Raw genomic sequence first — 16,525 nt, 5'->3', positions numbered from 1 at the left:
TTTTTAATCTCAGTGAGGTTCTTCTTTATCATTCCTCTTGCTCCAATTTTCACTGCTACAATTTCAATGCTCTTCAGTTTCCAAGATATCTTGACCTCATTTTTGAGGTCCTGGTATTGGGTCATTTTCTTGATTTCTGCGTTGTTGAGGCCAAAATTCGCTGGGTACTGATCTCTCATCATCAATGCTGTCTTTACCTTTTTGATCCTGAGTACAATGCCCAGATGTAATGCTTTGTTTTCTATGTTCACTCTTGATGGTATCATCAGGTTGTGCGTGAGCATGACGTCCTCATTTTCAATGATTGCCCTTGGTTCGTGTTTCCATCATGGAATCGTGTTTTCTGGTACTGGGATGTTAAATTTTTTGCAAATATGCCAATGAATCACTTTGCATATCTTGTTGTGCAGTTGTGTGTAAAGTTGTTCTGATAATAGTTTTTTGCATCCCGAGAGCAGGTGACTAGTATTTTCTGTTTCTGTCTTGCAGAATCGACACTTGTCCATCTGGCTCAGGCCCGCATTCTTTATAAATCTACTAGCAGAAGTACCCGGTGTTGCTGGGCGGGGGAGGGGGGAGAAACAGGGGAGGGGGGAGGGAGAGTGGGGGAAGGGGAGGGGAGGGAAGGGAAGGGGAGGGGCGTAGGGGAGAAGGGAGGGCAGGGGAGGGGGGAGGGGGAGAAGGGGGGAGGTGGAGGAGGGAGAAGGGGGGAGGTGGTAGGTGGTAGGAGCAAGCGGTGAAGGGGGAGGGAGGGGGGAAGGGGAGGGGATGGAGGGGAGATGAGGGGGGGGGAGGAAGAGGGGGAGGTGGGGGGAAGGGGAGAAAGGGGGGAGGCAGGAGAGGAAAGGGGTTCATATATATGCTGGTGGGTGAATGTGGCTCACGTTTCTGAGTTAAGTGCGATGCCGATCAGGAAGAAGAAGAAGAAGCCATTCTACCAAATTCGTGCACTTCCTGAATTGTTTTGATTTATTTGTATTGAAATGTCTGGTGATTGTTTAGTATTTATTTATGCAAATGTGTACTTGTACATAACTGTAATTAATTTTAAAAGGCTTAGGCACTGTCGAGCAAATTTTTTTTTTTAACTCCAAAAAAACGATCTTTTTTATTTTCATAATACAGTGGAACCTTGACTTACGAGTTTAATCCGTTCCGTGACCGAGCTCGTAACTCAAATTGCTCGTATCTCAAATCAAATTTCCCCATTGAAATGCATTGAAATGCTATTAATCCGTTCCAGCCCGCCAAAAACCACACCAATTTTTTTTTAAATATACAGTATATATAAAAATATCTCGCGCTTTATATTTCACCTGTATGCAGCATACAAGTTGGCAGGATGGCCTGGACTGGAGGTACGCACACTTGACTCTAAAGTCTAAACTGTCCAGCCTGGGTTTGAATCCCGACCCAGCTATAACCTGTCATGGGTGAATCACAGGCAGGGTGATTCATCAATGGGTGTACCGCTAAACTGGGCGCCCCGTTTGCGTCCCATTAGTTGTTGGATGTTAAGGATCTCACCGTGTTTTCCACAAAGAGAAGGCGAGCTATCGCCGGCACTCTGAACAAGTTGACGGCAGAGATACTGTACTTGCACGGCATGATAACCACGTGTCGCACGATCTCTTGTCATGGTCCACAAGATTATCACAGAGAGGTGCAGCTTCCAGCGTTTCGAGATCTGATCCAGGCCTATCCAACGAGACCGGTCCCAGCGTTCTAGGCCCGGTGGTTGTCTCAGACGGACCCGACAACGGCAGTGTTCGTTTTAACTCGATTTGATTCGAGCGCCGACGTGCCGGCGAACAAAACCGGTCATATCTTTTGAACGCGTGGCTCGATTTTTACAAAATAAACTTTTTCTTGAAGGTCTGAACCGTGCGCTCAAAACGATACCGAGTTTGACCCGGAGAGAGCCGTTTTGCGCCGGCAAAGGCGCCTTGTGTGACGTGAGGACCACGTCGTGCTGCATAGATTATCATAAATTATCATATCATTATCGGCGGCGTTATATATCATTAGCGCTATACGACAGAGATACTGTACGTGCACGGCAAGATAACCACGTGACCGGAGCCCACCTGGCGGCGTAAACTCAAAATAACCGAAATGCGAAAACTAAAATGCAGCGCTATACTACGACAGAGATACTGTACGTGCACGGCAAGATAACCACGTGACCGGGTGGCGAAAGCTCGTAACTCGGATCTCGGCTCGCATCTCAAAGCAATAAACTGCCAGAGTGACGGCTCGTATCTCGAAAAACTCGTAAGTTGGGGCACTCGTAAGTCGAGGTTCCACTGTATATGTTTTTTTTTGGCCTAAAACACTCTCAAACAACTACCATCAGCTCACACTGATGAACCTCTGAAAGTTTGACGATGATCCGTTCAGACAACTCTGAGAAAAATGGCGACACAGACAGACAGACATTTCCATCATATCGTAGATTGGTGTGGTGTCCTTGATCTTGGGAATTTATTACAATTCGTTCGCCATCCCAGTGTTTACCACAGTTTAGAATAGGTACACCGTATCCCTCCCTGCGTGTCGTAAGAGGTGACTAAAAGAGTTGGCGTCAGGAAGGGCATCCGGCCGTAAAAACATTGCCTCAAAAAGGGAACCATGACAATTACAATTACATATGGGCAGGGTACAGCCCAAAGTACCCCGTGGGGGACCTCACTCCCTCTCGTCAAACCTCAAGGTGGGGAACCCGATTGAAGCAAGGGTGGAAATCACTCCATTTATGACAACGAAACGTCTGATGCCCCACGTGGAGATCAGTTTCTGAGGTTTGGGACATGGAATGTAGGGACAATGACAGGGAGATCAGGAGAAGTGGTGGAAGTATTGGTCAGAAGAAGGGTGAACATATGTTGTGGGCAGGAGACGAGATGGAAGGGAAGTGGTGTGAGAATGGTGAAGAGTAGGCAGGGACAGAAATACAAGTTTGTATGGCAAGGGTGCCCGGAAGGCGTACATGGTGTTGGTGTCCTGTTTTCTGAGGAGTTTGTAGACAGTGTGGTGAGTGTGACTAGAGTGAGTGAAAGGTTGATGATGGTGAAAATGATTATTGGAAAGCTCTTGGTGAACGTCATCTCGGGATATGCTCCGCAGGTCGGTCGGAGCGATGAAGAGAGGGACAAGTTCTGGTGTGCGATAGAGAAGCTGATGGAAAACGTGAAAGATAAGGAAGTTGTTGTGGTAGGAGGGGACCGAAATGGAAATGTGGGAAGGAGTATGGACGGTTTTGAGGGAATTCATGGGGGTTACGGATATGGTGTGAGGAATGGAGAAGGTGAAAGGATTTTGGAGTTTGCTGATGGAGCTGGTTTGTTGATTTGTAATACGCAGTTCCAGAAAGAGGAAAATAAGCTGGTTACATACACGTCAGGTGGGTCGATGACAACCGTCGACTACCTAATGGTGCGTACTGCGCAGGCGAGATAGAGGGCACTTCCGGGACACATAGGTGATCCCGAAGAGAAGGCTGTTTCACAGCACCACTTGATTGTCTGCAACATAAGTGTGAAAGGTGTGAGGAGAGCTCGGCGGGTGAAATATCAACCGAGAATGAAGGTGTGGAGGTTGAAAGAGGTGAAAGTGAGGGAGGCATTAAAAGAGAGGCCGAGTATGGTGGATGGTGGAGAATGATGTGGTTGAGCTTGAAAGTGGTTGGATGTCAATGAAAGATAGTCTGTTGGGAGCCGTTGGTGAGGTATGTGGATGGACTAAAGGACCACCGAGGCAATCGGAAACGTGGTGGTGGGATGATGAAGTTGGAAAGAGGATTGACGAGAAGAGGAAGAAGTTCAAGGAGTGGCAGAAGGCGAAGGGTACAGGGGCAGAAAAGGCAGAACATGAAAGTTATAAGGCAGCCAAGAAGGCTGCAAAGAAAGAGGTAGCAAAGGCGCAGGAGGAATGCAGGAAAATGTTCGGAGAACGCTTGGATTCGGAAGAGGGTCAGAGAACGGTATTCAGGATTGCAAAGCCCAAAGCGAAAGAGAGGTGCGATGTGATGGGGGTGAGTTGCTTGAAGGATGAAGTGGGACAAATCGTTGTGGACCCAGATGGAATTAAAGGAAGATGGGAGAGATATATGGAAATGCTGTTGAATGCAGAGAATGAATGTGACGGCAACATCGAGAGTAACTCAGTTTTCGGACCGGCAGAGAAGATAACTGAGAAGGAAGTTGAGAAAGCGATAAAAGCAATGAAGAGTAGAAAAGCAGGGGGGCCGACGGGAGTTGTGGGAGATATGTTGAAGGCAGCGGGAAGTGTTGGGGTGTCAAGAGAATGACAGAGATCTGTAATCTGGTGGTGAAAGAAGGCCGCATTCCAGTGGATTGGGAACCGAGTACCCTCATCCCTCTATACAAGGGGAAAGGTGACCCTCTGGACTGTGGCTCGTATCGAGCGATAAAGTTATTGGAGCAAGGAATGAAGGTATTGGAAAGGGTGTTGGATAGGAGGATAAAGAATAAAGTGAAGATCGACGAAATGCAGTTTGGATTTATGCCAGGAAGAGGAACGACAGATGCGCTTTTTATTGTAAGGCAGTTGCAGGAGAAGTACATGGAGAAGAGGAAGAAGTTATTTCTTGGGTTTGTTGATCTGAAGAAAGTATTCGATAGGGTTCCACGCGAAGTAGTGACATGGGCATTGAGGAACTTAGGAGTGGAGGAATGGTTGATCAGAGTAGTGATGGCAAATTACGAGAGAGCGCGCACAGCTGTAAGGACGAAGGACGGGAACAGTGGTGAGTTTGAGGTGAAGGTTGGAGTGCATCAGGGGTCGGTACTAAGTCCACTACTATTTGTAGCTGTGATGGAGGTGCTGGCTGGGAATGTAAAGGAGGGTTTACCGTGGGAGTTGTTGTATGCAGATGATCTGGTGTTGATTGCGGAAAGTATGGATGGACTGAAGGAGAAGATGAACAAGTGGAAGGAATGTATGGAGACAAAAGGTCTGAAGGTGAATATCGGAAAAACGAAGGTGATGGCAAGTAGTAAAGCATGTGGTGAGGTGGAAAGAACTGGGAAGTGGCCGTGTGCTGTGTGCAGGAAGGGTGTTGAAGTGAACTCCATTCAATGTACAATGTCTTGGGGATTTATGTCCGTCGAGAAAAATCTGGATGGTGGCAGCACCCCAATTATCTCTACGTAAATATGTATAGCATAACATCGCTCCCGGTGGGAGAGGGTATTACAAGCCTCACTAAAGTACCCTCAATTACACACAAGGAACTTTGGTGGAGGAGTTCTTTGTGTAGCCCCCATCTCAAGTGGCATTCTGGCTTTGTGGCAGGCAATATCCCATTGACCAAAAAGAAAAAAAAAGAAAAAAAAAGAAAAAAAAAGGAGGCCATTCAGCCCATCATTCGTGCTCTGCACCAACCACAGAAATCATCATCTGCAACATCTTAGATGTGAGGGATCTCTGGTCGCTCCTGGGAGATCAATTGGCTATCTCTGTGCCACAGACCTGTTCAAACAGAACTGGCCGAGGTTAATCAACATAAACTATCACCTATTCACGCACAAGCTACCTACAATTCCTGCAAATATCCCTCTATATCCAATGCATCCAGGTACATATTTAATTCTCATTGAAATATATCCAGCCCCTCTACTGACACTACCTTTCCAGGGAGACCATTCCATGGATCAACTACTCTCTGAGTGAAATACCCCTGTCTTAATACTGTCCTCTCATATTCTTTGCCTTCAGGCTATGGCCACTGGTCTTATCACTGTCCACTCTGCACCTATCTTGTCCACATCCTTTATTATCTGAAGGATATCTATCAGAAACCCTCGTAACCACTTCCTTTCTAATGGGATTATTTTTAATCTTTGGAGATACGTCCATAATTCTGGGGGAATTAATCTGTCTGCAAGGACATAACAGGAATACATATAGGTGAGGGGGGAAGAGAGAGAGTGTTGGGAAATTACCCCTCCTTTCCACACATGTTTCGATATTAAAAAGCAAATGACATGATAATGTGACTTCAGTACCCTATGACATATTTTCAGTAAACATAATTTGAGTCAACCCAAAACGTTGTTATTTAAGAAACCAGAAAATAATATTTAGCCTTTAAATGCAATTCAACTGTGGACCCAGAAGGAAATGTAAGGCTGGCAAACTCGAGATGAGTCATTCCATATCAACCTTCACAATTTGAAGACTGAAATTTCTTGAAAATATTTTTTCCCAAACAATTGTTGTGCTCACAGTCATTTAAATGACAAAAACAATGTTTTAACAAAAAATACAAATAGCTTACCAGGCCGGGGGCGGATTTCTGCAAAACTCTTCTGTGAAGACTGCACCGATTTAGCCTGATTGGTGAAAAAAATAAAAAGAATAAATAAATATTTCAAAAATGCCCAACAGTAACAGAAGAAATTTTATATACAAAAATATTACACAGTTTATGGGGTCTTAATGTCCCGTTACCCCGTCTCCAAGGGGGCAAGATTAAATAAGCAAGAACATTACCGAAAAGAATGTTAAAAATGGTAAATACATGTAGGATTATTTTTATAATACATGGAGGAACCAGGTAACAAGAATACCCACAACACCTCCCCCTAATCCCCCTCCACACACCCCCCCCCCAAAAAAATCTAATAATTTTCTTTCATGGCTATCTTTGAGCAAAGACTATGTTTTCTTGTCATTTATATTGTTACGGCCCGCGGATAAGGATGTTGGTTTGCCGAGCGGATGGCACCGCGGCCTAACAGTTACCCCGACCAACCTGATTCCCGAACGTTGGCCGGATCGCGCCACAGATATTCAATATGGAAAAGACAAAAGCGACACGGATGTGAAGAAGAAGAAGAAGACGAAAAGGTTGGCAATACTACTAAATTTATTCCTATTATTTACACGCTCAAAAGTAACCAAGGAAGAAGGAAAGATAATAAAATAATATACAGAAGATATTAGAGACACAGTGCAAATTCCTTATACAAGCTTAATTAAATCCCCAGGGACAAAACAAACAGAACAAACTCACGTACACAAAAGGATGGAAAGGCAGGAGGTGGATGGCTGGAGGGAGAGGAAGGTCCAAGGGGTCCTGCAGCACGATCGGCGCGTTTAGCAGCCGCCGTTCCTTCGCGGCCCTGCTAAAAACCGCCGTCCAGGCCCCAAGCAGCTGTTGTTGCTGCTGTGGCCGCCGCTGCTGCTGCTGTTGTCTGCTGCTGCTGCGGTGGACGTCGCGCGCTTTGCCAGGACTACAACAGGCTTCTTGCTGTTAACTACTGCTCAGTCCAACTTTGGCGAGCAAGGCGACGAATAGCAGGCTTTGTGCTTCCCTGGATGATCTCGGTGTTTTGGATGATCTCACACAGTTGGTTCTCCTCTTTCTTGGTCCAACCACTCTTTCTCTCTCTTGGTCCAATCACTCCTCACCACGGACAACTCAACGCAACCACTTTGCTTCTTGCGCGCGCGCCTTTATAGCGCCTCCGGCGATCAAGCCGCCGGCCTTCAGGACACGCCCATCGGTGTGCTCACCTCGGCCCTGGTTGGTCGCGCGACCCTCTGGCTCCGCCCTTGATGACGACGGGCGGGCACGCCTTTCTTCCCCGACCCGAGCACATGTTCAATGGTGGTTTTGGAGGGGATGTAATTGGCAATCGAGGCTTGGCAATGATGAAAGGGGGGTGTGAAAGGAATCTACTCTATTTCACTTGGTGCAATGGAGTGTCATCTTAATGGGAGACAAGGCCTTACCCTAATACACATAATAAAGATATAACTATCAACCAGGGGGAAATCTATGATTGGCTGACGTGTATGCTTTATGGACTAATTATGGGACGCCCTTTGACCTTTACACAACACTGGAGGCAGGAGGGTCCAGAATCAAGCAATATCAATAAAACACACAATAAAAAAAATACAATCCTCATATCCACAACAATATAATAGCATTGATGTTGGCAATTTATGTGTTTTGGGGGAAAATGTTTTTGATTCTCCAAAATAAAAATTTCTGTTTTTACATAAAATTCAATTGGAGTTCCTAAATTTACTTTTTTTCCTGACATAGAATATATTTCAATTGCAGGTGAAAGGCGAAACATGCAAAATTGGACAAATTTGAGTTTAGTGAAGAAATTAAATTCATTTTACAAATAATATAAAAATGGTTTATATTTCGCTTCGGTTTGTCCCCGCGGATGCAACCCATGACGTAGAGCAATTCGTTTAAAATGCTGGGAGTTTTGAATAGTATTTACCTTGGTTATCAAGTGATTGCATTAAATGCAATCACAAATATTCCATTTTGGACAAGAGAGTTCATAGAACAGGAACAGGAACTGGAAAACCCTCAAATCTACTTTCTCAACAGTCCTCTCGAGGAAGTTCTGTCACTCAATATTTTGGGTCTCACTATCCGCCATGATCTTTCCGGGGAAAACCACATTTCCACGCTGGACTCGAAAGCCAGTCCCCGACTGGGCACCCTCAGTCTGTGAAGTCCTTTCTGGGCACTTCTGAGCTCCTTACCACTTACAAAGCTTTCATCCGCAGCTTGATGGAATACTGCTCTCCCCTATGGGCTGGTGCTCCTGCCTCATTAAGAACACAAAAAGCATTATTTTCCTGTATTAAGAACATAAAATAAAGTTTATTTTCTCGAGTTATTATTACTTCATATACAGCCAGTGGCTGCTGGTTGCATCATTGCTGGGGGTGCAGCCGTGCCGCTGATGCAGTGCCCCGTTTCCCGTAAAATGGTGCTCATTGTACAGATCTTGGAAGGATAACAGGCTGAGTCAACCCACCTGGTATCATTCAATGGCACAACAGGGGCTTACACTAAGGACCCCGACATCTTAAGTTACATTAGTTATACATGTTTGTTGCCTCTTGTGTATGTTCCCCCTCCATTATCTTAAACAGCATCCCTGCAGACACTGATGCAGATGCGGTGTCGCTACCCATTAAGGCAGGAACTTGGAATTTGCTCTGAGCAGACAATCGCCGACTCTTCGTGAAAGACCCCACAGAATCTTTAACGTCCATGAGCAATTAATGCCAGTCAAGAGCTCTCCAGTTCAACAACCTTTTCAATGGAAGGCACACCGATTGATGAAACCCCCCATTTGTGAAACACCAACCCCAGGGCTTGACATTAACAGTTGTCCAACTGTCTGGGAAAGGCAATTGTATCCGTGGGCCAAGTGAAAACCTGAATAACCCTGTCCAAGGGACATGTCAATGTTACTACACGGTTGTTTAAACTCGACATGTCTATTCCTCGAGCACAGTTCTTTTTCCTGCAAAACCACAGTGATTACCTCGAGCTAAGAGGATCTTTTTACATCCGACCACCTCCGCACACTGGTGAAAACTTCAACGAAACATAATGGTATCGCCCACATGCTTGAAGTACCAACAGTTGTACACATGCACTGGTTGACAGGGCAGGTAAAATCCAAAACCTACTTGTCCCACAAGGAGTACTGCTAAAAACCTACCTGTCCCACAGACAGGCTAGAAAAATAAATAATGTTGAGCTGTGTGTGCATCCATCAGTTTAGCAGTCAGGTGGATAATCAAACCCAAACTAGGCAGCCCAAAGGCAAGCACGTCACCTCTGCACGAATATCACATGCATTTTGACTAATCGGAGAAGAAAACGTTTGAAATAATATTTCACACATTGCAGGTGTGCTACACACAGGTGTGCTACACACATTCTGCCTGGGAGCCTCGACGAACAATATCACTCCCTATTTAAGTCTCGGGCAGTTGGAAGGAGGGAAGGTTGATGTACTCCTTCTTCATGATACCAACCCAAAGGTCAAACTTGCTTTAAAACAATAAAACTTCACTTTTTAAACAGCCATGGAAATCGACCTCACACCGGCAAGGCTTTTCTGCAAACATGCAATGATGGGAGTCTTCTTCTTTCCTATGCAGCACAAGGCTGAGGGGCAGCATCATTGGCGGAGGGCACCGCCGTACCGCTGATGCAATGCTCTCTGCTGGTCAGGCAGGAATTTGGAATAGGTTCAGTGTGTCAGCGATGACTCACCTCCTCTTAGTGAAGGCCACCGTGGGATCTTTAACATCCACCAACGAATGCGGGTAGACGGGATGCCCGTTTAATGTGCGTCCGAGAGATGGCGCACACGTCGATGAGCCATCCTGCCTTCGAAACACCAGGATTGCAGTTGATAGCTGGGTCTGCAGAAGAACCCAGGCTGGACGACTTAGAGGAGAGTGTGCGTTCCTCAAGTCCGCTCTGCCACCCCTAACCCATGGCGGTGTTGAATAGCGTTTATAATCAACAATGGATGATGGAACAGCTCGATACAGCATTGTAACTACATCAAGCAAAATGAATTTTATTATATTTACCTTATACCTTATTACCTTATATATAATTTTATTATTATATTTACCTTATATATTATTTATATTATATTATATTTATTATATTAAAATATATTATATTATATTATATTTACCAGATGCTTCAAAAAGGGGACCGAAAAACAACAACAACCACGGTTCCCGAAAAAGGCCAACCCCCGCTTGCGGGGAAAAATGGCCTCTAAAGGTGGTTTTTACCTCCACCACTCAAGGTGCATGGAGGTCATGTTTTCACCGCTGCCTGTTTGTTTTGTTTGTCTGTCTGTTTGTGAACAAACTATATTAAAAAATTGTGGACGGATTTGGATGTACTTGGTGCAGAGGTTGGGTTTGTGACAAGGACGAAATGATTTGATTTTAGTGAACATCAGCATTTGGATCTGAGAATTTTTTGAAGCGATTCTTTCCAATCGAGTGATCGGGCTCAAACCGATATTTAGCACGATATCTCAAAACATTCTGGACAGATTGGGACTAAACTTGGTGGAGAATTTGGGGGCATGACAAGGTCAAATCGATTCGATTTCGGTGAAGATCCGGATCCGGATCCAGCTGGTCGAATTTTTCAAAGTGATTCTTCATAATTGAGTGACATGGCCAACCAGGCGGAGGTTTGCTCTCCACCGAGTGCTGTTCTAGTTTTAATGCGCAAAGATATTTTCGGGTGATGAAGTTTTATTGCATGCGACCGTCATGTTGGTCTGCAGCAGGCTCTGCCGACGTCTAATGTATCCAATCCATCCCGATTTAACAATTAATTGCAAGTTGAGTAATAATGTCAATATGCACCCACCTTTTGTAAAAGTGACTGGCACAATTCTTCATCAACAGCACTTGCATCTTCCCTTCCTAAATCTTGCTCCTCCAACCCTGACATCATGGGATCTAAGGAAGAATGAGTGAGGAGACAGGAAAATGAAGTTGTTTCAAAATCCCAACCGAACACTTCATTTTTCAGAGGCACAGATGGCCGATGGTTATAACCTTCGAGCTTTTGTATCCAACATCTGCGATGGTGGTGAGCCGCTGTCTTGAAGGTCTGGAGGGAAGAATGAGGTTGAAGAGGATGTGGAAGTCGATTCCACAGGCGGGAAAAAAAGAAGAACAAATGAGTGGCTGCAGCCTGCCTGTTTGAAGGATGAGGGATGTCACGGTAAGAGGGTGGAGTCATCAGAAAATATTACAAAGAGGACTTTTCAGAGTCAGGGAGATCATTTATGAAGATCAGGAATAGGAATGAATCCAGAACACTGCCTTGGGGAGCTCCAGCCTTGACAGGGAGAGGAGATGAAAGTATTACATTGAGAGCCACATGTTGGCTACGAGAGTAGAGGAAGCCAGTCAGCCATGTGTGGAGTTGGTCATGGATGCCATAGGCAGAGAGTTTGGAGAGTAAGGTGGGATGCCAGACTGTATCAAAAGCACGTGATATCTCCAGAGAGACGGCGTTGATCCCATGACTGATATTGAGGTCCTTCATCCATTGTTGGGAGAGTAAAAGCAGCATGTCAACATGGAGTGACCTGGTCTGAAACCAAATTGGTTATCTGAGATGAGGTTGTTGGAGAAAAGGAAGGATTTCGTAATCAACTGCGATGATCAGGATGGATTGCATGACCTTGCTGATGATTGGAAGTACCCCGATAGTGATAGGTCTGTAGTTGAGGGAAACATGGCTGTGATTTGACTGTAAAATACTGTACTGTACTGTACTTGAAGCCAGGCCTCCAATGGATGGAGATTGAAGGACAACATCAATTAGATGGAGTACATAAAGCAAGGTGTGTGTGTGTGTGTGTGTGTGTGTGTGTGTGTGTGTGTGTGTGTGTGTGTGTGTGTGTGTGTGTGTGTGTGTGTGTGTGTGTGTGTGTGTGTGTGTGTGAGAATAGGTGTATAATATGTATGTGAATATGTGAAGCCTGGTGTTGGCTTAGCGGTTAGGGTGCCGGCTTGGGATCCGAGGATCCTGGGTTCGAATCCCGGTCGATCGCTGAATTAACACCAGGGGGGTTGACTCAGCCTGTCATCCTTCCGAGGTCGACTCAGCCTGTCATCCTTCCAAGGTCGACTCAGCCTGTCATCCTTCCGAGGTTGGCAAATTGAGTACCAGTTCACTGGTAATTCCCTGTGTGTCGCAAGAGGCGACTAACAGGGTTGGCGGTAGGAAGGGCATCCTGCCATAAAACATTGCTTCAAAAAAGGTCAACCCATGCTCTGCAGGGAAAAATGGCCTCTAAAGGTGGTTCTTTTCTTTCTTTTTCTATGTGAATATGTGTGTGTGTGTTGTGTGTGTACATGTATATGTGTGTATGTGTGTGTACATGTATATGTGTACATGTGTGTATGTGAATATATATGTACACGTGAATATGCCCGCTGTGTACCCCGGTTTAGCAAAGGTACACCGTATAAGAGGCGACTAAAAGGGTTGGCGTCACGAAGGGCATCCGGCCATAAAACATTGCTTCAAAAAGGGAACCATGACAATTACAACTACATATGGGCAGGGTACAGCCCGAAGTACCCCGTGGGGGACCCCACTCCCTCTCGTCAAAACTCAAGGTGGGGAACCCGATCGAAGCAAAGGTGGAAATCACTGCATTTATGATGACGAAACGTCTGATGCCCGACGTGGAGATCGGTTTCTGATGTTTGGGACATGGAATGTAGGGACAATGACAGGGAGATCAGGAGAAGTGGTGGAATTATGTTGTGTGCAGGAGACGAGATGGAAGGGAAGTGGTGTGAGAATGGTGAAGGGTAGGCAGGGACTGAAATACAAGTTTGTGTGGCAAGGGTGCCCAGAAGGCATGCATGGAGTTGATGTCCTGTTTTCTGAAGAGTTTGTAGACAGTGGTGAGTGTGACTAGAGTGAGTGAAAGGTTGATGATGGTGAAAATGATGATTGGAAAGCTCTTGGTGAACGTCATCTCAGTATATGCTCAGCAGGTCGGTCGGAGCGATGAAGAGAAGGACAAGTTCTGGTGTGCAACAGGGAAGCTGATGGAAAAGGTGAAAGATGAGGAAGTTGTTGTGGTCGGAGGAGACCTAAATGGACATGTGGGAAGGAGTAAGGATGGTTTTGAGGGAGTTCATGGGGGTTACGGATATGGTGTGAGAAATGGAGAAGGTGAAAGGATTTTGGAGTTTGCTGATGGAGCTGATTTGTTGATTTGTAATACTCAGTTCCAGAAAGAGGATAATAAGCTTGTTACATACACGTCAGGTGGGTCGACGACACCCGTTGACTACCTGATGGTGCGTAGGCGAGAACGGGGGCACCTCCGGGACACAAAGGTGATCCAAGGGGAGGAGGCTGTTTCACAGCACCACTTGGTTGTCTGCGACATAAGGGTGAAAGGTGCGAGGAAAGCTCAGCGGGTGAAGTACCAACCGAGAATGAAGGTGTGGAGGTTGAATGAGGTGACAGTGAGGGAGGCATTAAAAGAGAGGCTGAGTATGGTAGAGGATGATGTGGTTGAGCTTGAAAGTGGTTGGATGTCAATGAAAGATAGTCTGTTGGGAGCCATTGGTGAGGTATGTGGATGGACTAAAGGACCACCGAGGCACTCGGAAACATGGTGGTGGGATGATGAAGTCGGAAAGAGGATTGACGAGAAGAGGGAAAAAGTTCAAGGAGTGGCAGAAGGCGAAGGGAACGGGGGCAGAAAAGGCAGAGCATGAAAGTTATAAGGCAGCCAGGAAGGCTGCAAAGAAAGAGGTAGCAAAGGCGCAGGAGGCATGTAGGAAAATGTTCGGAGAACGCTTGGATTCGGAAGAGGGTCAGAGAGCGGTATTCAGGATTGCAAAGCAGATAGCAAAAGAGAGGTGTGATGTGATGGGGGTTGAGTTGCTTGAAGGATGAAGTGGGACAAATCGTTGTGGACCCAGATGGTATTAAAGGAAGATGGGAGAGATATATGGAAATGCTGTTGAATGCAGAAAATGAATGTGATGGCAACATCGAGAGTAACTCAGTTTTCGGACCGGCAGAGAAGATAACTGAGAAGGAAGTTGAGAAAGCGATAAAAGCAATGAAGAGTAGAAAAGCAGGAGGGCCGACGGGAGTTGTGGGAGATATGTTGAAGGCAGCGGGAAGTTGGGGTTTGAAGAAAAAGACAGAGATCTGTAATCTGGTGGTGAAAGAAGGCCGCATTCCAGTGGTTTGGGAACTGAGTACCCACATCCTCCTATACAAGGGGAAAGGTGACCCTCTGGAGTGTTGCTCGTACCGAGCGATAAAGTTATTGGAGCATGGAATGAAGGTATTGGAAAGGGTGTTGTACAGGAGGATATAGAATACAGGAGGATATAGAATAAAGGAAGATCGACGAAATGCAGTCTGGATTTATGCCAGGAAGAGGAACGCCAGACACGCTTTTTATTGTAAGGCAGTTGCAGGAGAAGTACATGGAGAAGAGAAAGAAGTTGTTTCTTGGGTTTGTTGATCTGGAGAAAGTATTCGATAGGGTTCCACGGGAAGTATTGACATGGGCATTGAGGAAGTTAGGAGTGGAGGAATGGTTGATCAGAGTCGTGATGGCAATGTACAAAAGAGCGCACACAGCTGTAAGGGCGAAGGACGGGAACAGTGGTGAGTTTGAGGTGAAGGTGGGAGTGCATCAGGGGTCGGTACTAAGTCCACTACTATTTGTAGCTGTGATGGAGGTGCTGGATCAGAACGTAAAGGAGGGTTTACCGTGAGAGTTGTTGTATGCAGATGATCTGGTGTTGATTGCGGAAAGTATGGATGGACTGAAGGAAAAGATGAACAAGTGGAAGGAATGTATGGAGACAAAAGGTCTGAAGGTGAATATAGGAAAGACGAAGGTGATGGCAAGTGGTAAAGCATGTGGTGAGGTGGAAAGAACTGGGAAGTGGCCGTGTGCCGTGTGCAGGAAGGGTGTCGGAGTGAACTCTATTCAATGTACAATGTGCGCTGAGTGGGTTCATCAAAAATGTAGTGGTCTGAGAGGGTCATTAACCAGTGTGGCAGCTACATTCAAATGTAAGGTGTGCACAGAGGGAGCTGCAGATGGAGGAAATGTTGAGTTGGATCTTGGAGACGGCGTGAAGCTGGAAGGTGTGAAAACATTTTGCTACCTCGGAGACATGCTGAATGGAGAAGGTGGATCAGACTCGGCAACGGTTGCTTGAGTGAGATGTGCATGGAAGAGGTTTCGGGAACTGAGTGGCGTGCTGATGAGGAGGGGAGTGTCGTTGAAGCTGAAGGGAAAGGTGTATGCTGCATGTGTGAGAAGTGTTATGATTTATGGGAGTGAGACATGGGTAATGAACGTAGAGCAGCAACGAAGGCTGGAAAGGGTGAAATGCGAATGGTTCGGTGGATGTGCTGAGTATGGTTGAGAGAGAGGAAGACAAATGATGAATTGCGAAAGATGATGGGAATAGAGCCTGTGATTGATGCTGTGAAGAGAAACAGGTTGAGATGGTTTGGTCATGTGTTGAGGAAGGATGAAAGTGACTGGTTGAGAAGAGTTATGGAAATGAATGTAGAAGGAAGTAGAGGACGGGGAAGACCGAGAAAGACTTGGCTAAAGTTGGTGGAAGAAGAAATGTGGGCAAGGGGGTTAGCAAGGGGAGATGCAGAAAATAGGGCAAAATGGAGAAGATTGTCACGGGGACCGCAAGGCTAACCCCCGCTCTAGCAGGGAAAAATGGCCTTAAAATGCCTGTTGTTGTTGGTGGTGTGTGTGTGTGTGTGTGTGTGTGTGTGTACAGGCATATGTGTGCACGTGTAGGTGTGTGAACACGTGTGTGTGAGTACATGTGTGTGTGAGTACGTGTGTGTGTGAGTACGTGTGTGTGTGTGTGTGTGTGTGTGTGTGTGTGTGTGTGTGTGTGTGTGTGTGTGTGTGTGTGTGTGTGTGTGTGTGTGTGTGTGTGTGTGTGTGTGTGTACAGGTATATGTGTGTACGTGTAAGTGTGTGAATATGTGTGTGAATATGTGTGTGAGTAAGTGTGTGTGTGTGTGTGTGTGTGTGTGTGTGTGTGTGTGTGTGTGTGTGTGTGTGTGTGTGTGTGTGTGTGTGTGTGTAAGTGTGTGTACGTGTAAGTGTGTGTTCGTGTAAGTGTGTGTGTGTGTGTG

General features: G+C 45.9%; 1 protein-coding gene across 2 annotated transcripts in view; it reads right to left on the bottom strand.

Annotated features, from left to right (window-relative positions):
* The window catches only part of PIH1D1 (PIH1 domain containing 1), an 85,484-nt gene that overhangs the window by 24,488 nt on the left and 44,471 nt on the right, over window positions 1-16,525 (bottom strand). For both annotated transcript variants that reach the window (XM_078768488.1, XM_068104770.2), the window contains exons 2-3: window positions 11,210-11,301; window positions 6,302-6,356 (exon numbers count right to left, since the gene is read on the bottom strand). In XM_078768488.1, coding sequence (XP_078624614.1) covers window positions 6,302-6,356; window positions 11,210-11,296 — 142 coding nt within the window. In that variant the 5' untranslated portion in view covers window positions 11,297-11,301. The remainder of the gene's footprint in view (window positions 1-6,301; window positions 6,357-11,209; window positions 11,302-16,525) is intronic.

Source organism: Myxine glutinosa, chromosome 14 (genome assembly GCF_964187855.1).
Source record: "Myxine glutinosa chromosome 14, kmMyxGlut1.1, whole genome shotgun sequence".
Taxonomy (NCBI): Eukaryota; Metazoa; Chordata; class Myxini; order Myxiniformes; family Myxinidae; genus Myxine; species Myxine glutinosa.
The sequence above is the reverse complement of the archived record's forward strand: the minus strand, read 5'-3'. Positions and strand labels throughout refer to the sequence as shown.